The sequence below is a fragment of the Bubalus bubalis genome, chromosome 16 (assembly GCF_019923935.1).
Source record: "Bubalus bubalis isolate 160015118507 breed Murrah chromosome 16, NDDB_SH_1, whole genome shotgun sequence".
In the NCBI taxonomy this organism is placed as follows: Eukaryota; Metazoa; Chordata; class Mammalia; order Artiodactyla; family Bovidae; genus Bubalus; species Bubalus bubalis.
In genome coordinates, this window is record NC_059172.1 from 41,575,031 (window position 1) to 41,598,878 (window position 23,848).

At 46.7% G+C, this 23,848-nt stretch overlaps 1 protein-coding gene across 4 annotated transcripts in view; it reads right to left on the reverse strand.

The window, feature by feature from the left end:
- Window positions 1-23,848, reverse strand: part of DENND2B (DENN domain containing 2B) — a 166,256-nt gene that overhangs the window by 35,272 nt on the left and 107,136 nt on the right. For all 4 annotated transcript variants that reach the window (XM_006051600.4, XM_044929489.2, XM_025266612.3 and 1 more), the window contains one exon: window positions 2,734-3,993. In XM_006051600.4, the coding sequence (XP_006051662.2) occupies window positions 2,734-3,993 (1,260 nt within the window). The remainder of the gene's footprint in view (window positions 1-2,733; window positions 3,994-23,848) is intronic.

Genomic DNA, 23,848 nt, shown 5'->3' on the forward strand with positions numbered 1-23,848 from the left:
CTCTCATGTTTAATAAACAACACCCCGAGGGCCCTGGGGTACAAGTCTAGGACTAAAAGTGTCCTCGGCTGCGTGGTTACTATGCAGCCTTCATGACAGCTGAACACTTCACACTGGCCCTGTCCTCCCTGCCCTCCATGACACAGGCCTCCTAGTTTTCAACTGCTTCTCAAGCTCCTGTGAGGGGTCCCCTTTTCCACTTGCCTTTCCAATGCCACAGTCTGAGAGCTCTGTCTTCAGGGCTCTCTTTCTCGCCCTGCACTTTCTGGGAGCCCCATACTGACAACCATCACCGTATCTACCATTGCTACCATGGTAACTCCCCGATCTCTGTCTCTGGCCCAGACTTCTCAACCAGCTAAATACCCAATGGCTGAGCACAGAGGTTTCTGAAAGTTGGCCTGCAAGCCACTGCTGGTGTGACAGCAAGCCTTCGGCAACATATACAGTGGAGTCAACATCTCATGCAGGCAGTTCTCAGGTCAGCAAATGACACAAGCCATGTTCAGCCAAATAACCCTTGAAAATCCCTCTGGAAGGTACCATATCGAGGACCAGCACAGGGTCTTTCATGATGATGGATATAGTCAGTTTCTCCTCCAGACTTTTAAAAAGATTTTTCTTTGGTTGAATAATAGAAATATATGGCTTGTATATTTTTTTAAAATAAAAAGGTATATTAAATACAAGAATTGTACCAGGCACAACAGATTTAAACTTACTATCTCATCCTCAGCCTGTGCTTTTCAAACAGATTCTTTTTTTTCCCTTAAGAACAGAGATTTAACTTTGCTGTTAATTCTCATTTGAAGTGACTCCACCATATATGGATGTATGTATACATTATGAATGTAATATGTGGGTGTGTATATGTAAAACCTTCAGGCTGAAGTACTCTCTCCTCTTATCCCCTTTTTCCACTTGGCTATGTACTTCCTGCTCTCCTAAATTTAGCTCAGCAGCTCCCTCTCTGAGGAGGGTTCCTTCACTCCCCAGTTAAGACGCCTCTTCCTCTGGGTTTCAGCAGCATTCTGCCTGCCCATGGATCCAAGTAGGAAGCACAGCATCTATAATTTATTTGTGCATCTATCTCCTGTACCAGGTTACCAACTCCTTGAATGCAATAGCCACATCTTATGCACCCTTGTGTCCCCCTGACCAGCACAAAGGCTTGGTGCACAGCAGGCTCTAGACAGATTTTTCTAGAAATAGATGACTAAAGACAAAGTTGGGAAGTTCCTCTGGAGAAGGGAATGGCAATCCACTTCAGTATTCTTGCCTGGAGAATTCCAAGGACAGAGAAGTCTGGTGGGCTACAGTCCATGGGGTCACAAACAGTCGGAACGACTGAGCGACTAACACATACACACACACACACAAAGACAAAGCAAACATTTCAGCAGGGTGTTACAGACTTACAGAGTCAGTGAGCATGCTGAGGTGGGCCAGAACATGGAATTACATTTAGCCAAGGTCTCTTCTAGCTCATGAGTTTGAGCCTCTATGATGTTTTCCTCTCTGCATATGGCGGGAAAGTTTCTATATGAGTTGGGATATGCTGGGTGGAAGCCTGAAGTATGGTGTCAGGTTGAAGAACCCCCAGAAGTCAAAGAAACCTGAATGCCCACCTGACATTAGGTTAGAAGAGAAAGGCAGTGAGGGGCAGGATGACAGGCCGTGCACAGGAAGCTGGTTCGCAGCCTACTCCTATTCAGAAAACAAGATGCCTATCAACCTGCACCAACTCGAGCTGCTCCGGATCCCAAGTCACTACAATTGTGGAGATGATCTGGGCAGTCCAGTGTCAGGAATGCTGAGATGGACCCGGAAGTCAATGTGAGAACAGGTCCTTCTGGACATGGCCAGGAAGTAGGTGAAATGTTCTCTCTGTTTCCCATCAGTCTCCCATTTTAGGATCCAAAGATCCCCTCTTCATATAAGCCCAGGGTTCCTATACACCCAGGCAGCCCTCAGGAAAGAGCAAATCATGTTAAATGCGTCAACCCTACTGCGTTAATGGTAACATGCAGTATTTAGATGTTTCAGCCAAGGAAATAAATCTCTAGCTGGCATTTCAGGTAGTTAGGAGGCTAAGATCGTACTAGTCCTCAAGGGACTGCCCCATCGATCTAAAAGTAAGATGGCCCTACCATTCCCATTTGGCTCAGCTGGTAAAGAATCCGCCTGCAACGCGGGAAACCTGGGTTTGATCCCTGGGTTGGGAAAATCCCCTGGAGGAGGCTACCCACTCTAGTATTCTGGCCTGGAGAATTCCATGGATTGTATAGTCCATACAGTCCATGGGGTCACAAAGATTTGGACACAACTGAGCAACTCTCACTTTCACCCTTGCCATAGAAGAAGTTCCAGTAGGGCTCTACTCCAAAGGCCAAACCAGCCAACATCTTCAGGACACAACATTTGGAATGTCATGTCACCCTTCCACTCACTTTTAAGCAGGGCTTCCCAGGTGGCACTAGTGGTAAAGAACCTGCCTGCCAACACAGGAGACCTAAGAGACATGCATTCGATCCCTGGGTTAGGAAGATCCCCTGCAAGAGCAGAAGAACCATCAACCTTTTTCGCCTAGCTCATGTTTCACCTAACATCATCTGCTGCTCCAGAATTTACAAAGTACTAACTGTGACCCGCAACCATAGTCTGCTCCTGCATCCTCCATTGAAAACAAAGCCGCTGTGCCCAGCTCTGCGTCACTGGAGGGGCATTCGTTACCTGTTCTGGGACTTGCGGTGACCTCGTGTGTCCTTCTTGGGTCTCCGGGTGACGGGTGGGGCTGGGGTGGAGGGCAGGGGGGGTGGAGCAGCAGGTGTGGGTGAAGGAGGTAGACCATTGCTTGGCTTACTCTTGGGGTTCTTGTCAGCCTCATATTCAAAGGTGCGCTTGGGTTTGGGGACAGGGTTCACAGCGGGATCAGGGGAGCTCTTCGGCGGCAGCAGCTGGGAGGTTGGGCTATTTCCAGGGGTCCCTGGCTTAGCGGGGCCACTGCCTTCCCTCTCCGGGGGTGGGCCCGCCTCCCCCCCAACTCCAGCCGCTCCTCCTGCCCGGCTGTCAGTGCTCACACTCGCGTTCCCTGTGGGTTCCTCCAAGGGGCCCAAGGTCCCAGTCTTCCATCTCCCTCGGTCTACGCTGTAGCAGCTGCTGGGGAGCTGGGGGAGCCCCCGGCCTGGCTGCTCCTTCAGGGCCTGTTCAATTTTCTGGATCCGACTCAGCACCGCTGAGCTCTCCTTCCTGCTGCTGTGCCCCCTGAGTAAGGCACTGGGCTCGCTCCGGCCTGGCCGTTTCTCCAGCCGGTAGAAAGAGTCCCGCACAGGGAGCGCCTCTCCCTCCTCCTCGGTCTCAGGGTAGGAACACTCAGAGAAGGTCCTGCTCATCCTCCGGAGGCCCCTGAAGTCGAAGGTCTTGTCCGAGCTGCAGGGGGACGGCACCACGCTGGGGCAGCCCACACTAGGGCAGCCCTCACTGGCCGCCCACTCACCCCCAGAGCCCTCCCGCTTCTCTCCACACACGCTCATCCTGGGCGAAGCCTCTCGGCGACCCTCCCATGCTGAAATCTTCTCCCGGATGCCCAGGCTGTGGGCACGGGGGCCAGCACGGTTCAGAAAGACACTCCGGGGGCCCACTGCTGACCCCAGGGACGGAGTGCTCTGGGCGAGCGGCGGGGAAGCAACGATGCCCTCTACATTTTGGGCTGCCCCCCGGATGTTCTCCTTCTGGTCCTCTCTCTTGCACACAACAGGACTTCTGTCCAGATAACCAAAGCTGGTGGCCTTGAGGGGACAGACGGGTGGTGATGTGTTGGGGGAGGGGGCTTGAGGATGCTGGGGTGAAGGCTCACGGTGATGCCAGTCCTTGAGGAGCAGCCGGGAACCGGAGCGGCTTGGGTACCTGCAGGCTGACGTCTCACTGTCACTGAGTGGGTAGATGGGACTCCTTGGTGGGGAGAGAACCGGAGGTGGAGAGACTGACTGAGACCTAGGAGAAAAAAAGAGAAATGGCAGTGTGTGGACTGAGAACACTGTTTTATTCTTAAAGAGCTCAGCTCACCCCTTTCCTATGGGACTCTCAAGCTCAAAGTACTATATGCAATAATGTACCTTCCAAAGCTGTCCTCAGGAAGAAACATCTTATCCAGAGTGGGCTACACTCAATGGGTCTCTCTGCCCAGTTCATACCCAGAGGCCCTGGGTACCGTCTGCCATAGAAGCCAGGTATACGGCAGGCCAGAGCATCCCCAAAGTCCACCTCGGCCAATCAGAGAACAGTAAGACCAGAAGTGTGCTGCTAAATGTTTAATAATCAGCTCCTTGCAGGGAGAAAGCATAGATTTGTCACACCTGCCAACTTCCACAATATAAATATTCCTACTATGGCTGAGTTCAGACAACCCATGTGACCTCACTAGATGTGGAGTTGGGAAGAAACACTCATGATCAACTCTCATGAGCTGCTACAAAGCATCTCCAGCACCCACTTCCTAAAGTGGTCCCAAATATGCACTTGACCCCTCTGATCTATCTCCTTGACAAGCCCCATCTCCCCTCAGGCTTCTGCTACCAGACACAAGACACTCCACCTCAGCTTGGGTCTTGATCAGAACTCAGATCCCTGAAGGTCTCAAAAGGATCAGAGGTATGCATGTGTTAGTCGCTCAGTCATGTCAGACTCTTTGCAACCCCATGGACTATAGCCCACCAGGCTTCTCTGTCCTTGGGATTCTCCAGGCAAGAATACTTGAGTGGATTGCCATTTCCTTCTCCAGGGGATCTTCCCAACCCAGGGATTGAACCCTGGTCTCCAGCATTGCAGGCAGATTCTTTACCATTTGAGCTACAGGGAAGTCCCCCAAAAGGATCAGAAGGGCCCTTCAAGAAAGAATCCTTTCCACTGTCTCAAAGGAGGCTAATGGGGAAAGAAGACGAGCTTCACAGCTCTAGCCCCTAGCAGTGGTATCACATCAAACAAGCCACCTCCTAGCTCCAGATCAACACACAGATCTTAGCAAATATTGGCAACAGTTCTAATAAGTGTTTTTACATTGTTGTTGTTCAGTCACCAAGACGTGTCCAACTCTTCGTGACCCCATGGAATGCAGCACACCAGACTTTGCTGTCTTTCACTATCTCCCAGAGCTTGCTCAAACTCATGTCCATTGAATAGGTGATGTCATCCAACCATCTCATTCTCTGTCGCCCCCTTCTCTTCCTGCCCTCAATCTTTCCCAGCATCAGGGTCTTTTCCAATGACTCGGCTCTTCACATCAGGTGGCCAAAGTACTGGAACTTCAGTTTCAGCATCAGTGCTTCCAAAGAATATTCAGGGTTGATTTTCTTTAGGATAGGTCTTAACATATATTTATTCGTTCAATCTTCACAAAACTCTGTCATATTATTATACATTATTATTTTCTTCATTTTGCAAATGAAAAACACTGAGGCTTACAAAGGTTAAACATCTCATTCAAGGTCTCAGCTGGTACGTGAAGCCATGACTACACTATGCTGCTGCTCTAAAGACGAGGCAGTGGCCTCCACCATCCTTGTGAACTGCCCGGGTCCCTAGACATAGATTAGCAGAGACCCCTACAGCTCTGGGCACAGTCCTGTCTCCAGTGTAGTGTTTGTAAGTATCAGGGAACCTCTTGGTCTTCCTTATGAGACCATGATTTCTTCCAGGTGGAGGGACACCTACTCGGTATCTAGAAGGTGCACCATGAACAATGAACAAATAAAGACAAGAAAAGGTACAGGTGAGCTGACTGAAGAGAACCACGGGCATACTTCCTCATCGGCATTCTTTTCTAGTTGTCTACTAGGGCAATCACTGTCAACTTTCAGAAATGTTCCCAAACTGCTTTAGTTCAAAGACAGCAGGGCTTCGCCAACACTGCATGCTCCCAAGGCCCACCTGACTCTAATCCCCAGGCCTTCAGAGTGGGGCAGTCCAGACTCACAGGCTCCAGAGCACCATGCCATCTGGGGAATGCAGCCAGCTGCCCCTGAGCCAGGCTGCTGTCGCTGCTCGATCACACACAGAAAACTGCAGCTCGGGTGAGTCAGGGATTGGCCAACAATTCCCTGTTGGGTCATAGCCTTTGGCTGCCCCCAGTCAACAGGAAACTTCAACATGCTTAAGTTGTTTTTAAAAGGGCAAGGCAAACAAGAGCCATCCCACGTGTACATGGGCACAGATGAGAGAAATCCGGTGCCCAGCCAAGCTGATGACCAAAGAGACTTTGCTCAGCAAGGAGGTGTGAAACGAGTACTCCCCAGGGCGGGCAAGGCTAGGGCAACATGCCAAGCTGGAGCCTGGGGAGAGCTCGACCTAGTCATAATCCAGAAAGGCCCAGGTCCCTCACTTCTTTCACAGAACCACGGATGCAAAAGGTCAAAGTCCAGCCCTGTAAGGCAACAAGCGTCTGGGCTACACAAAGGACTCTATGTCTCAGTTACTCTTCACTGGAGGCGGGAGAAGATGCCTTTAACAGAAGATGACTTTGTCATGTGTTTATTCATTCAGTAATAATTACTGAGCACCTACTTCATGCCAGGCCCTGCTCTAGGCACTAGCTATCAGAATAAACAAGAGACAAAAATTCATGTCCTCATGAAGCTTGAATCCTAGTCAGTGGTGGCCAGTATTTAATGAGACTCAGAATCTCTCAGGAAGCCCTTTCAAACTATATATACCTCATCTCTCTAGATATTTTGATAAATGCTCCCCTACGAAGTAGCTCCTCAACCTTCAAGGTGAGAATTCACCAGTCCATGAAGCCACTGGGGAATGGGGGCAATGGCTCCCACAGGGGGACAGAAAAACAGCGAGAACCTCTGGTCTGTTAAGATCCCAGCCTGCTTCTGATGCTTTCAGAAAGGATGACTCTGTAAGTTCCCTCAGTAGTTCGAACATGAAGGCAATTCCACAAGTTAAGAAATTCTCTCAGTGCCTAGTCTGTTTTAACTGAGGCTTAGTTTTTCTCTCCTAGTGAAGGATAAAACAGAGAAGAGACAAGCCCTTCCTTTAAAGGTCCTGGTCTTCGGATCTTGGCTCATCTGGGGCCCAGAGCCACAAGTGCTCCTCGCCCAGACCCACACACAGGCCAAGCCAATGTGCTCTGGCAACTCGGGGTCAAAAGGAGGCCTGACTCCGTTGACCTGGAGTCCAGGCACCCCAAGGTTCATCACAGAGCAGCAGCGTTCACTCATACCACGTCATCGATAAGGCCCCGCCCCTCATGGGCTCCAATGCTCACCGGAGGGTAGAGCTCACTGCATTTCTCTGCACGTTTCCAATTCTACCTGGTATCAGGAATGTGACCATGGGCAAAGCCACACAGGCTCTATAAGCTGCCAGTATCAATTCCTCAAAAGGTTGTTCTAACTACATCAGAGTTGTTGTAATGGGCACATGTGACTATGGATATGAAATGATGTTGAACATTGTAACTCATTATGACAGTTTATTATTAGTAAGCTTTTCAGCAGGTTATCTAGGCTGGTTGTTCTCAGTAGAGGGTAAGAACATCACAGTAGTAGCATTTAAGTTCCAGCACAGCCACTAACAATTTACATGACTGCCGCAGATAACTTTCTCTAAGCCTCAGTTTCCATATCTCTGGCAGAAAACAACAAAATTCTGTAAAGCAATTATCCTTCAATTAAAAAATTAATATTTCTTTTTAGAAAGGAAAATGACCAGAAGCGGATCACACAAAATAAATAAATAAATAAAATGGAGGTTAAAAGAACACACATCTCAGCGGACTGCTGTAAGGAATAGAGACAATACAGATCAAGGGTCGAGTTCAGTCGTTAACACACAGCACTCAATCTTAGCTTAATAATAACTAACATCAACAAGGAGCTGCCTATTCAGAATAATCACTTGATAAACTTACTGTAGCCCACCAGGCTCCTCTGTTCATGGGATTCTCCAGGCAAGAATACTGGAGTAGGTTGCCATGCCCTTCTCCAGGGGATCTTCCCAACCCAGGGATCGAACCCGGGTCTCCTGCACTGCAGGCACATTCTTTACTGTCTGAGCCAAGAGTCAGACATGACTTAGCAACTCACACACACACACACACACACACACACACACACACACACACACACACATATCAGGGAAGCCTGGGAAGGGAAAGGAGTAAATTAAATACAGTCATAAATTCTTTGCAGCTCACGCTGTCAAAAGGTAGAGTCTATTCTTCTGCCCCTTGATTCTAGGCTGACCCTGTGATTTGTTTTGATGAACAGAATATAGTAGAAAATAAACTGTCTCAGTTTCAAATTTGAGGCCTCAAAAAGCCTTGATGTTTCCAACTTCACACACTTGGGGTTCTGCCCTGAGACTTTCACATAAGAAAAACCAGTCTGGTGTTTCAGAGGAGGCCATGCACAGTGTCACTGTGGACCCCAACCACCACATGGGCCTGACACATGGTGAGGTCATCTTGGAGCCAATGAACCAGCTACATGAGCAAGCCTGGGGGAAGCCAGTAGAGGAACTACTCAGTGAATGCACAAGAAATGTGAGAAATCATTGATTGTTCTAGGCCCCTAAGTCTTAGGGTGATTTGCTACAACAAAATAGCAAACTGATGTGGTGGGAAAGGCTGGGCTTGTGTGTAGGTGGCCCCCCATCCCCACCCCAGTGCAGGACCACCGTCCTGGGCCTCCCATCCCCATGCCTCTCTCCTGCACTTCCCTAGAGACCAGCTGCCAAGGGCTGTGTGTTCAGACTGCACCTCTCTCCCCCTTCCTCTCACTGCTCAAGGCTCTGGCACTCTTCTGGGGGTCTCCCCCAAGCATTCCCTGGAAATGAAGCTAGCTCTGCAGTCCCAAGAATCAGCTTCCATCAGTGTTTGCTCCCCAGTTGAGGAGGCTTGGGAGAATCTTCACCTAGAGCACAGGACGGATGCGTGTGTCCTTGTGACAATGAGTGCACACAACAGGTGGCAGCTCCGAGGCACAGATGGGAGCGTGTGCTCACTCTGGTCCTCAGTTTCATGCTCCAGTTGTTTCCCAATTCCTCACACTGAGGTTGGAAGTGAAAGCCACTCTCCCCTTGTTGCACAAGGAAAGACTATCGTCAAGAGAATGACGGTGCCAGGACCCAGGCTGCCTTAGGAAGCCAAGCACCTGAGAAAAGCCTCTTTTGGGGTCTGGTCTCTCGTTCTGCCATTGACAGGTTCCAGCTTCATGTCTTCAGGGCTCCCAGGGCAGCTCATAGCCAACCTTCCCTGAACCCTGAGCAAGCGGACAAAGGAAGCCACCTAGTTACCAGATCACAGTGTGCAAACCGTAACAGGCTTGAGACATGCCTCAGCTCTTCATCCATTCAACCAGCATGTACGGAGCACCCACTACACACTGGGTACTGTTTTAGGCATCAAGGATCAGCAAAGACTAAAACTAGACAGTCTGTCTCTACAGGTTATAGTCTGGTAGAGGGAGACAGTAAGCTTTATTTGTCTTGAGTGAATAGACAATAAACAAACCCATGCTGTGAGAGGGTTGTGGGGCCAGTGAAGGAGAATAAGGCAGGGTGAAGGGGCAGAGCTTAACAGTGGAGGAGATCAGGGGAGGCCCCTCTGCCAGGGACCATGAGAACAGAACCTTAAGGAAGTAAGCAATGTGTTTATCCAGGGGAGGAATATTCCAGGCAAGAGGAGCAGGAGGGCAGAGGCTTGGGGCAACTGCATACTTACTATATTCTGGGGGCAACCAAGGGGCCAGCGTGGCCAGAGTTGAGTGTGAAGAAGAGGAGTGGGCTGGAGATCAGTCAGAGGCACCAGAGAAGCCCACAGACCAACAGGAAGGCTGGGGTTTTACTCTGAGAAAGGAAGCTCTCGAAGGAGTGTGAGCTGAAGAATGACATGCTCTGATCATATCAGAAAATGAAGTGCAGGGATGCAAGGTGGCCACAGTGAGATCATGTAAAGGCCACTGGAACAATCCATGCAAAAAGTTACTGTGGCCTGAACTAGAATGACAGCAGGACAGATGGATTTTTCTCCAGGGCTAGGCCAATCAGATTTGCTGACAGAGTGGATAAGAGGTTAAGAGAGACAAAGGAAAGTCAAGGATGAATCACAGTTCTGGGCCTGAGCACCTGTTAGAAAGGAGTTGGGGTTATAAATTTCCATTTGGGATTTGTCAGTGGTATACAAGTATTATTTTAAAACCTCATGGCTAGATGAGAAGAGGAACTAAAGAGCCTCTTGTTGAAAGTGAAAGACAAGAGTGAAAAAGCTGGCTTAAAACTCAACATTCAGAAAAAGAAGATCATGGCATCTGGTCCCATCACCTCATGGCAAATAGATGGGGAAACAATAGAAATAATGACAGACTATTTTCTTGGGCTCCAAAATCACTGCAGATGGTGACTGCAGCCATGAAATTAAAAGAAACTTTCTCTTTGGAAGAAAAGCTATGACAAACCTAGACAGCATATTAAAAAGCAGAGACATTATTTTGCTGACAAAAGTCTGCTAGTCAAAGCTATGATTTTTCCAGTAGTCACATATGGATGTGAGAGTTGGACTATAAAGAAAGCTGAGTGCTGAAGAATTGATGTTTTTGAACTGTGGTGCTGGAGAAAACTCTTGAGAGTCCCTTGGACAGAGAGGAGATCCAACCAGTCAATCCTAAAGGAAATCAGTACTGAATATACACTAGAAGGACTGATGCTGAAGCTGAAGCTCCAATACTTTGACCACCTGATGCGAAGAACCGACTCATTGGAAAAGACCCTGATGCTGGGAAAGATTGAAGGTGGGAGGAGAAGGGGAGGACAGAGGATGAGATGGTTGGATGGCATCACCGACTCAATGGACATGAGTTTGAGTAGGCTCCGGGAGTTGGTGATGGACAGGGAGGCCTGGTGTGCTGCCGCCTTGGGGTCACAATGTCGGACACAACTGAGCGACTGAACTGGACTCAGCGACTGAACTAAACTAAGCAACTGAACTGACTGACATGGCTAGATGAACCATCTAGGGAGTCAGTGTACCTAGGGAAATCCAAGGGTTGAACCCTGGGGCATTCCAGCATTTCCAGCTCAGGTAGAGGAGGAACAACTAGCAAAGGAAAACTGGGAAGAGCACGTAGTGAGGAAGGAAGGAAACCAAGAGGAGTGATATCCTGAGAACTTAGAGAAACAGGGAGTGATCAGCTGAGCCAAATCTGCTAACAACTAAGCAAGGAAAAGACTACAGAGTGACCCCTAGATTTAGGTAGTTACTGTAACCTTGAGAAGAGAGATTCTGGTGGAGTTGTAGGAAGGGAAGCCTGACTAGAAGGAATTCAAGAAATTAAAGAGAGGGAATGGAGACAAGGAGCTCAGACAACTCTTTCAAAGGTTTCCCTAAAGGAGGAACAGGAAATGAGGTGGTAATTGGAGGGGAATGTTGGGTACAGAGTGCATGTTTGTATGATGACCGGAATAATCCAGTGGAGAGTGAAACGCTGTTCAAGTAGGGCAAGTGCAGGCAGTGAGAACAGTCAGCAGTGAGTGGGCGTGAAGGGCTAGGGACCTCACGCCTATCTACGGGGTGGGGGGCTTAGACTGAAGAACCCCACTTGGTCTCATTCCCAGGCACCCAGACTTGAGTGTCTTCTCACACAATCTCATTCCTAGGCTGCTTTCTGCTTCCTTCACCCCAGCTTTGACTCCTGTATATATTCCCAATTCATTCCTCATAGGGAAGACAAGGTCAGATCTGTTCTTTCTTCCCTCTCCCTGAAGCATCTGATCCAGCTTCCTCCCCAGACTCAATGATGTACTCGATGCCTAAGACCTCAGATCTTCCCTCCCCGTGCCATCCCCACTGCAACGTGCTGGCACCTTGATTCAGATTTTACCTTTCACTGAGACTGTTAAAATAAGCTCTCAACTTCCCTCTCTGCCTTTGGTCTTAACCCAGTTCCAAGGCCATCCTCTTGCCTCCTGACATCTTTCTAAACTACAAAACTCATCATGCTTCTAACTCCCCACTATCTAAGGAATGAAAAGCAAATTCCTGGGCATGAATCACAGGGACCTCGTGATCCAGTCCTCATGTGTCCTCTATCATCTCATACTGTCTTTTCCTCCAAACAAATCTGCATCTCCAACTTAGCCACATCAAACTCTTTGCTTTTCACAACTCTAGGCCTTCACACATTCTGTCTCCTTTGCTGTGGTGCTGGCTTGTCTACTTACAATCTCTGTGGCTCCTCTGTGGTATCTCTCTTGACACTACCCCCCTCACCCAGGTGGCGATGTGAGATTTGATGCCTCCACTGTGCCTGGAAAAAGTCTGTCTTGGGACTTTGTAACATTTTATTGGACTGTACGGTTTCATCATCTGCTTCCCTCACTAAACTATGTACCAGTGAACCTACTTGAAGGTGGTGACAGAGTCTTGTTAACCCCAATATCCCCAGCTCTTTGCATGGCATCTAGAATTTAGTAGGAATTAATACATCTGTTCCAACCCAGGGGTCGAACCAAGGTCTCCTGCATTGCAGGTGGATTCTTTTCCAGCTGAACCATCAGGGAAGCCCAGGAACACTGGAGTGGGTAGCCTATCCCTTCTCCAGTAGATCTTCCCAACCCAGGAATTGAACCAGGGTCTTCTGCATTGCAGTAGGATTCTTTACTGGCTGAGATACCAGGGAAACTCAATTCATTTAAGAACCAAAGTTGTTTGTTTTCTCCTGTTTTCTATTTCAGTGTGCTTAGAAACTTGTTATACTATGTGTCAGATAGTCTTGTTTGTCTAATAATTGTTTTTATTTATTGAGCTTGTATATACTAGGTACTAGTAAGTAATTTTGGAGAAGGCAATGGCACCCCACTCCAGTACTCTTGCCTGGAAAATCCCATGGATGGAGGAGCCTCATAGGCTGCAGTCCATGGGGTCGCTAAAAGTCAGACAGGACTGAGCGACTTCACTTTCACTTTTCACTTTCATGCATTGGAGAAGGAAATGGCAACCCACTCCAGTGTTCTTGCCTGGAGAATCCCAGGGACGGGGGAGCCTGGTGGGCTGCCGTCTATGGGGTCGCACAGAGTTGGACACGACTGAAGCGACTTAGCAGCAGCGGCAGCAGAATGACTAAATGAACAAATAAAAAAAAAATTATTTAAACCTAGGTCTCCTTATGACTCCCCAGGGTATTGTTCACAAATTTCCTCACCTCCCTCTTTGAGCCACATGACCCAAAGAACAACATAGAAATGTACAGAAAGCACTTAGTGCAGCCCAGCACGGCTATCAGTCCCCAAAGCCTTCTCCCGCAAGGCAAAAATCGTACCCTAGGCCAAGAGTCTATAGAGACCTGGGTTTTGCTCTTGTCCTGGATCCCTCACTTCCTGGATGTGCTCATGACGAAGTCACCTAAATTCTCTGGGCCTCAGGCTCTTTGTCTATAAAACAGTGGGAAACACTTGCTCTGAGTATCCTCACATACTAGCTGTGTGACTAAGATGATGTAAACTTTAAAAGTGTTTGAATACCAATAACAGTTCCGTGAAGACAGAAGAAATATAAAAGAGAAGTAAATACAAAACAGCTAAAGGACACTTAAGACTCTGATCTTATCACCGCTTGCTCTTTACGCTAACATCTTGGAGCCCGTTCCCAGGAAAGCAGACATGGTGAAACTGGGCCCTGGTGCCCCTGCCTCACCCGCAGGCAGCCAGCTCTGCTGCTCAGCACAGACGTGGATGCCACACTGTGGCACATGACTGGCCAAAACCAACATGATGGGAGAGGAAGGAAAATAAACAGATACAAGGAAAGAGAAGAAAGGGGGAGATGCAAAGGAAATTTAACAGAGGAACATAAGCGCGCACACACACACACAAATGTGTAAGACCAGTGAGTAGGACAGAAAGGGCATCAACTAAGGTAGAGAATAAGAAACAAACTTAAAGAGAAAGCAGTGTGTATGTGTGTACACGGACACACATGCACAGACAGAAAGTGAGAGTTAAAAAGTGTAAAGTACATGCCCTTCCCTCTGGCGCTGTTTCACAAGAATATGACCCAGCCCTTGGGCTAGTGACCTGGGCCATTCTCCAGTAACATAGCAGGAAGTATTCATGATAAGGGACACAGTATATATTGTCAAGGTCACCCAGGGACTTTTTGGGACGGAAGGCTGTCTTTAGCCCTTGACGATAAGACTGTTCTCAATTCAGCATGCTCTGGCCACAGAGCTCCTGAAGTATTAGTATCAGGAAGAGGACCAATTTGGGGCCAGTTGGAGAAGGTTCCTGGAGTCCAGGAAATAGCCTCAGAGGCACTGAGATGGGCTGTGGGTACCAGGACGTGGTAAAGAACCTGTTGATGAAAGTGAAGGAGGAGAGTGAAAAAGCTGGCCTAAAGCTCAACGTTCACAAAACTAAGATCATGGCATCTGGTCCCATCACTTCATGGCAAATAGATGGGGAAACAGTGGAAACAGTGTCAGACTTTATTTTTCTGGGCTCCAAAATCACTGCAGATGGTGATTACAGCCATGAAATTAAAAGACACTCCTTGGAAGGAAAGTTATGACCAACCTAGACAGCATATTAAAAAGCAGAGACATTACTTTGCCAACAAAGGTCTGCCTACTCAAGGCTATGGCTTTTTCAGCAGTCATGTATGGATGTGAGAGTTGGACTATAAAGAAAGCTGAACACTGCAGAATTGATGCTTTTGAACTGCGGTGTTGGAGAAGACTCTTGAGAGTCCCTTGGACTGCAAGGAGATCCAACCAGCCCAACTATCAGTCCTGAGTGTTCATTGGAAGGACTGATGTTGAAGTTGAAACTCCAATACTTTGGCCACCTGATGCGAAGAAATGACTCCCCTGATGTTGGGAAAGATTGAAGTTGCAAGGAGAAGGGGACTACAGAGGATGAGATGGTTAGATGGCATCACTGACTCAATGGACATGAGTCTGAGTAAACTCTGGGAGTTGGTGATGAACAGGGAGTCCTGGCGTGCTGCAGTCCATGGGGTCGCAAAGAGTAGGACACAACTGAGCAACTAAACTGAACCATGACGTGAGCCTGTCTGCAGGTGAAGGTTACTCAGGGCCCAGCTTCCACTATGCCTAGTCTCTACTAAGCAGGTGTCTAACCTGCTCCCAAATGAAAGTGCCTTGGAGTTGGTCAACCACCATCCCAGGCCTGCTCAACTAAAGTGGGCCTGTTGGCTTAGTGGGCAATGGCATGCTCCCATCACTATGTGACCACCCCAGCTCTGGAGATGGCATGCTCACTGCACTCCCCCAGGACATATTCTGGGGTACCCAGAAGGAGAATAGGGATGAGGCCTGCCAGAATCCTTTCTCCAAGTCCAGAAGTTTGTTCCCCAGGCCAGAGCAGGGGCTCAACTCAGTAACTGACATCCCATTCTGGGACAGAAGTTAGAAAGAGGCTGACACTCGCATCTTGACCATCCTGCTTGCAAAGCAGCTTCATCTCAAATGGCTGGAAGACCTCCAGAGGGTCCAGGACAGCCTCATCCTCCAAGTGGGGCTATACCTGGACCACCACACACAGAGACTCCTATGTCAGCCTTGGTTTGTCAGGGTAAGCAGAATGGTGAAGTGAACTCGCTCAGTCGTGTCCAACTCTTTGCGACCCCATAGACTGTAGCCCACCAGGCTCCTCCATCCATGGAATTTTCTAGGCCAGAGTACTAGAGTGGGTTGCCGTTTCCTTCTTCAGGGGATCTTCCCAACCCAGGGATCAAACTCGGGTCTCCTGCATTGCGGGCAGATGCTTTGCCATCTGACCCACCAGGGAATCCAGTAGCTGAGCACAAACTGAGTCACCTTTCCACCTCCAGGAAGCACATCTATCTGCCTGTCACTGGGCTCATTTCTGCAGGAGCACAAAGAGGAATGGTGAGCTCTTCTCTGGGAGGGAATCAATCCCAAGTCCTCTGTGAAGTAGCAGCACTGAATAGAGAGTATTTACCAGACATAAGCCATCTCTCAGGTGAAAAATGATGCCTTATGGGAACATCCCCAATGCCCTAGTCCAGCAAAAATGGAACTGCCATATAAAGCAGAACCAGGCACCATCCAAAGCCAAGAGGGAGGAAAATGCAGTTCCAGGAAAACCTGCTAAAGATTTTTGTGATGGTTTTAAAACACAGTACCCAAATGACATGCCTGCTATCAAAATGACCCCTAATCTTGAATTTGGGCTCTGAGATTGCTTGACCAGTAGAATATGGTAGAAATGAATCTGTGCCACTTTTCAGGCCCAGGCCCCAGGAAACAGTCTCCCAGGCTGTGAGGAAGCCCAGGTCATGTGGAGAGGGTATTCTGACTGACAATCCCAGCTGGAGTCCCAGCAACAAGCAGCATCAACCCCCGAGACATGTGAGATGAGACGATTCCAGGAGACACCAGCCCCTAGCCACTGAGTCACCCTAAGTCTTGAAATCTTTCCAGCTGAGGTTCCAGACATCATGAGCAGCAGCAGACATGCATGCAGTCTCTGTCTAAAACCAGCTAATCTACGGAGTCTGTGGGCATAATAAAATGGCTGTTTGACACTATGAAATCTGCAGTGGTTATGTGGCAATAGACAATGGGCACAAATTTTGGTACTGAGAAGTGCAGCGCTGTTGAAACAAAAACCTAAACATTGACTGTGGGACTGAGGCGTGGCTACTGGGGGTGGTGGTTAAAACAAAATAAAGAAAATGTTAGAAGCTGGAGATAAGGGGACCCTCATAATATTGAAAAGTTCAGTAATTCTGTCACCTGTGGTAACATAGAAAATAAACGAGATGATCTAGCCAAAGACATTTCCAGGCAGAGTGCTGAAGATGCCATTTGACTCCTTCTAACTGTCATTGCACTCAATATGCCAGCAAATTTGGAAAACTCAGCAGTGGCCACAGGACTGGAAAAGCTCAGTTTTCATTCCAATCCCAAAGAAAGGCAATGCCAAAGAATGCTCAAACTACCGCACAATTGCACTCATCTCACATGATAGTAAAGTAATGCTCAAAATTCTCCAAGCCAGGCTTCAGCAATACGTGAACCGTGAACTTCCAGATGTTCAAGCTGGTTTTAGAAAAGGCAGAGGAACCAGAGATCAAATTGCCAACATCCGCTGGATCATCGAAAAAGCAAGAGAGTTCCAGAAAAACATCTATTTCTGCTTTATTGACTATGCCAAAGCCTTTGACTGTGTGGATCACAATAAACTGTGGAAAATTCTGAAAGAGATGGGAATACCAGACCACCTGACCTGCCTCTTGAGAAACCTATATGCAGGTCAGGAAGCAACAGTTAGAACTGCACATAGAACAACAGACTGGTTCCAAATAGGAAAAGGAGTACATCAAGGCTGTATATTGTCACCCTGCTTATTTAACTTATATGCAGAGTACATCATGAGAAACACTGGGCTGGAAGAAGCACAAGCTAGAATCAAGATTGCCAGGAGAAATATCGATAACCTCAGATATGCAGATGACACCACCCTTATGGCAGAAAGCAATGAAGAACTAAAGAGCATCTTGATGAAAGTGAAAAAGGAGAGTGAAAAAGTTGGCTTAAAGTTCAACATTCAGAAAACTAAGATCATGGCATCCGGTCCCATCACTTCATGGCAAATAGATGGGGAAACAGTGTCAGACTTTATTTTGGGGGGCTCCAAAATCACTGCAGATGGTGACTGCAGCCATGAAATGAAAAGATGCTTACTCCTTGGGAGGAAAGTTATGACCAACCTAGATAGTATATTTAAAAGCAGAGACATAAGATCCATCTAGTCAAGGCTATGGTTTTTCCAGTAGTCATGTATGGATGTGAGAGTTGGACTGTGAAGAAGGCTGAGCACCGAAGAATTGATGCTTTTGAACTGTGGTGTTGGAGAAGACTCTTGAAAGTCCCTTGGACTGCAAGGAGATCCAACCAGTCCATTCTAAAGGAAATCAGTCCTGGGTGTTCTTTGGAAGGACTGATGCTGAAGCTGAAACTCCAATACTTTGGCCACCTCATGCAAAGAGTTGGCTCATTGGAAAAGACTCTGATGCTGGGAGGGATTGGGGGCAGGAGGAGAAGGGGACGACAGAGGATGAGATGGCTGGATGACATCACCGACTCAATGGATGTGAATTTGAGTGAACTCTGGGAGTTGGTGATGGACAGGGAGGCCTGGCGTGCTGCAGCAATTCGGGGGGTTGCAAAGAGCCGGACACGACTGAGCAACTGAACTGAAATGAATTGAACTGTCACTAGTGAACAAGAAAAGAGATGAGCTAAACAGGAACTGTTCAGTTTTCCAGCAAAATTTAAAGGAAACATAAATGACAAAGGGCTTTCAGAGTTAGAAAATAAAACTTGTTCCAGTCTCTATCTCTCTGAAAGTGACAGTGAAGTCGCTCAGTCATGTCCTGACTCTTTGCGACCCCATGGACTGTAGCCTACCAGGCTCCTCCCTCGATGGGATTCTCCAGGCAAGAGTACTGGAGTGGGTTGCCATTTCCTTCTCTAGGCAATAAAAAATTCTCAAATTAGGAAATGGCTTCCAGACTGCGGTGACAGTAATACTCTGTGTGTCTGTAAACTCATCAAACCCAAAACTTTAAATTGGATAGTTTATAATGCTTTACTTATCCCTCAATAAGTCTTCAGAAAAAAATCTAGAGTGGGACTGCAAGATCCTTTATCAAGACCTAAAAAATATTTAAAGTGCTGCCTCATTGAATCTTTTTGTTTTTTTCCTGTGGATCATTTTTAAATTCTTTATTGAATTTGTTAAAATACTGGGGTTTTTTTGTTTGTTTGTTTTTAATGTTTCGGCTTTTTGGTGGTGAGCCATGTGGGGTCTTAGCTCCCTGATCAGGGACTAAACCCATACTTCCTGTACCAGAAGGTGAAGTTTTAACCACTGGACTGCCCGGGAAATCCTAGCCTCATTGACGCTTACAGACAAAAGGCCTTCTAAGGATCTTAAGGGCGAGCCATGCAGATTCTCTAAATAATAAAGCTTCTAAGACTCTTAAGAACAATTGTCCCATAGCAATCTCACTGGGAAAAATCCACTTATTCACCTTAGGAGGTACTAAAAGTGCCACTCGGAGGCTCTGAACCAAGGGTTCTAAGAATGAATACAGATGGGGAGGGAAATCCTTCCAAGCCGAGTGGTCAGGAAAAGCCCTGCAGGAAATAACATCTGTATCCAGACTGGCAGAATTGTCAGGTTCATGTAGGAGCGCAGTGAAGGATAAAAGCAGAAACAAACATCAGGGCTTCCAGGGAAAGCCTTTCCAACCAGGTCGAGTTTGATGGTGTCACAGATGACAGTGGTTTCTGAGCAGGGAGAGCCCAGTTGTGTTTACAGGGAGATGAATGTGGTGGTAAAATAAAATAATGGAAGGAGCAGGAGAGCTAGGCGTGCATTCTTCCCATTAGCTTTGTATCCTTGGGGACTACCTCCTCTTCTCGGGGTTTGTTGCCCAAACTATCAAACAAGTGGTTGAGACCAAATGAGCTCTAAGGTTCCTTTTCTTCTCTCTTTCTCAGAGTCAGTGGACTAAATGGAAAGGGAATCCAAAGTTAACAAGACCTGCACAGGTCACCCACTTGTTTGATAGTTCGGGCAACAGACACAGAGAAGAGGAGGTACTCCCCAAGGATACAAAACTAATAGGGGCAAGAATGCACACTTAGCTCTCCCACTCCTACTGTGGGCGTGTGCGTGCTAAGTTGTTTCGGTCAGGTCCGACTCTTTGCGACCCTATGGACCATAGGTTGCCAGGTTCCTCTGTCCATGGGATTCTCCAGGTAAGAATACTGGAGTGGGTTGCCATGCCCTCCTCCAGGGGATTTTCCTGACCCAGGGATTGAACCCAAGTCTCTTATGCCTCCTGCATTTGTAGACAGGTTCTTTATCACTAGCACGACCGAGGAAGCCCTATTCAGTTCAGTTCAGTAACTCAGTTGTGTCCGACTCTTTGCAACCCCATGGACTGCAGCACGCCAGGCCTCCATGTCCATCACCAGCTCCTGAAGCTGACTCAAGCTCATGTCCATTGAGTCAGTAATGCCATCCAACCATCTCATCCTCTGTCGTCTCCTTCTCCTCCTGCCTTCAATCTTTCCCAGCATCAGGGTCTTTTCATTTAAGTCAGTTCTTCCCATCAAGTAGCTAAAGTGTTGGAGTTTCAGCTTCAGCATCAGTCCTTCCAATGAATAGTCAGGACTGATTTCTTTTAGGATGGACTGGTTGGATTTCCTTGCAGTTCAAGGGACTCTCAAAAGTCTTCTCCAATACCACAGCTCAAAAGCATCAATTCTTCAGTGCTTAGATTTCCTTATAGTCCAACTCTCATATCCACACATGACTAATGGAAAAACCAAAGCTTTGACTAGACAGACCTTTGTTGGCAAAGTAATGTCTTTGCTTTCTAACATGCTAAGCTGATTATAACTTTTCTTCCAAGGAGCAAGTTTATTTTAATTTCATGGCTGCAGTCACCATCTGCAGTGATTTTGGAGCCCAAAAAAAAAAAATAAAGTCTCTCACTGTTTCCATTGTTTCCCCATCTATTTTTCATGAAGTGATGGGACCAGATGCCATGATCTTCATTTTTTGAATGTTGAGTTTTAAGCTAACTTTTTCACTCTCCTCTTTCACCTTCATCAAGAGGCTCTTTAGTTCTTCTTCGCTTTCTGCCATAAGGGTGGTGTCATCTGCATATCTGAGGTTATTGATATTTCTCCCAGCAATCTTGATTCCAGCTTGTGCTTCATCCAGCCCGGCATTTCACATGTACTCCACATATAAGTTAAATAAGCAGGGTGACAATATACAGCCTTGATATACTCCTTTCCTGATTTGGAACCAGTATGTTGTTCCATGTTCAGTTCTAACTGTTGCTTCTTGACCTGCATATAGATTTCTCAGGAGGCAGGTCAGGTGGTCTGGTATTCCCATCTCTTTTAGAATTTTCCACAGTTTGTTGTGATCCACACAGTCAAAGGCTTTGGCATAGTCAATGAAGCAGAAGTAGATGTTTTTCTGGAACTCTCTTGCTTTTTCAATGATCCAACAGATTTTGGCAGTTTGAGCTCTGGTTTCTCTGCCTTTTCTAAATCCAGCTTAAACATCTGGAGGTTCATGGTTCACACACTGTTGAAGCCTGGCTTGGAGAATTTTGAGCATTACTTTGCTAGCATGTGAGATGAGTGCAATTGTGTGGTAGTTTGAACATTCTTTGGCATTGCCTTTCTTTGGGATTGGAATGAAAACTGACTTTTCCAGTCCTGTGGCCACTGCTGAGTTTTCCAAATTTGCTGGCATATTGAGTGCAGCACTTTCACAGCATCATCTTTTAGGATTTGAAATAGCTCAACTGGAATTCCATCACCTCCACTAGCTTTGTTTGTAGTGATGTTTCCTAAGGCCCACTTGACTTCACACTCCAGGATGTCTGACTCTAGGTGAGTGATCACACCATTGTGGTTATCTGGGTCGTAAAGATCTTTTTTGTATAGTTCTCCTGTGTATTCTTACCACTTCTTAAATCTTCTGCTTCTGTCCATACCATTTCTGTCCTTTATTGTGCCCATCTTTGCATGAAATGTTCCCTTGATATCTCTAATTTTCTTAAAGAGATCTCTAGTCTTTCCCATTCTATTGTTTTCCTCTATTTCTTTGCATCGATCACTGAGGAAGGCTTTCTTATCTCTCCTTGCTATTCTTTGGAACTCTGCATTCAAATGGGTATATCTTTCCTTTCTCCTTTGCCTTTCACTTCTCTTCATTTCACAGCTATTTGTAAGGCCTCCTCAGACAGCCATTTTGCCTTTTTGCATTTCTTTTTCTTGGGAATGGTCTTGATCAATGCTTCTTTTACAGTGTCACGAACCTCCATCCATAGTTCATCAGGCACTCTGTCTATCAGATCTGATCCCTTGAATCTATTTGTCACTTCCACTGTATAATCATAAGGGATTTGATTTAGGTCATACCTGAATGGTCTAGTCATTTTCCCTACTTTCTTCAATTTAAGTCTGAATTTGGCAATAAGGAGTTCATGATCTGAGCCATAGTCAGCTCCAAGTCTTGTTTTTGCTGACTGTATAGAGCTTCTCCACCTTTGGCTGCAAAGAATATAATCAATCTGATTTTGGTGTTGACCACCTGGTGAAGTCCATGTGTAGAGTCTTCTCTTGTGTTGTTGGAAGAGGGTGTTTGCTATGACCAGTGTGTTCTCTTGGCAAAACTCTATTAGCCTTTGCCCTGCTTCATTCTGTACTCCAAGGCCAAATTTGCCTGTTACTCCAGGTGTTTGTTGACTTCCTACTTTTGCATTCCAGTCCCCTATAATGAAAGGACATCGTTTTGGGGTATTAGTTCTAGAAGGTCTTGTAGGTCTTTATAGAATCGTTCAACTTCAACTTCTTTAGCATTACTCATCAGGGCATAGACTTGGATTACTGTGATACTGAATGGCTTGCCTTGGAAACAGAGATCATTCTGTCGTTTTTGAGACTGCATCCAAGTACTGCATTTCAGACTCTTTTGTTGACTATGATGGCTACTCCATTTCTTCTTCAGGATTCTTGCCCAAGTAGTAGATATAATTAATGGTCATCTGAGTTAAATTCACCCATTCCAGTCCATTTTAGTTCCCTGATTCTTAAAATGTCGATGTTCACTCTTGCCATCTCTTATTTGACTATTTCCAATTTGCCTTGATTCATGGACCTAACATTCCAGGTTCCTATGCAATATTGCTCTTTACAGCATCAGAGTTTTCTTTCATCACCAGTCACATCCACAACTGCGTGTTGTTTTGCTTTGGCTCCATCTCTTCATTCTTCCTGGAGTTATTTCTCCACTGGTCTCCAGTAGGATACTGGGCACCTACCAACCTGGGGAGTGGGAAGCCCTATTACTCGGCCATAGAAAGGAATGCATTTGATTCAATTCTAATAAGGTAGATGAACCTAGAGCCTGCTCTACAGAGTGACGTTAAGTCAGAAAGAGAAAAACAAATATCGTATATTAACGCATATATATGGAATCTAGAAAGATGGTATGGGTGAACTTATTTGCAGGGCAGCAGTGGAGATGCAGACACAGAGAACAGACTTGTGGACACAGAGGGGAAGGAGAGGATGGGACGAATTCAGAGAGTAGCATTGAAACATACACATCACCACATGTAAAATGAGATAAGCAGTGGCAATTTGCTGTATGATGCAGGGAGCTCAAATCCAGTGCTCTGTGATGACCTAGGGAGTGGGATAGGGTGGGCTGTGGGAGGGAATTTCAAGAAGTGGGGGGACATATGTATACCTATGGCTGATTTATGTTGATATAGGCAGAAATCAACACAATGATGTAAAACAATTAAAAATAAATAAATTTTAAAAAAAACTAAGTTAATAAGACCTATTATGAAAGAACTATAAGGACTCAAATAGCACGTAACCTATGCTCTATGAGACTGATCTCACAGCCATCTAGACAACTGGTCAACAACAGTCTTCTGGATACCGGGTATCGTTCCAGGCTTGGAGGAGACAGAAAGAAGTCAAAGTCCTTGACCCCAAGAAACCTATATGTCTATAGTCACCCAAGTTTCCCACACATACATCCAGAGGCAAGGTTCCTAAAAGACAATACCAATAGCTTGTATTTTTAAGTCACAATGACCTGCACGCTGCAGTTTCACAGTAAAGAAGCTGTTGAGGAAATCAGCAGGCGTGACAAGTCTTCTGAGAATAGCCCCTGCTGCCCGCCAAGTCTTACAGCACAAGTGAAATCTCCTGAGAGCACCAAGTGGCAAAGTTTACCCCATCGAGAT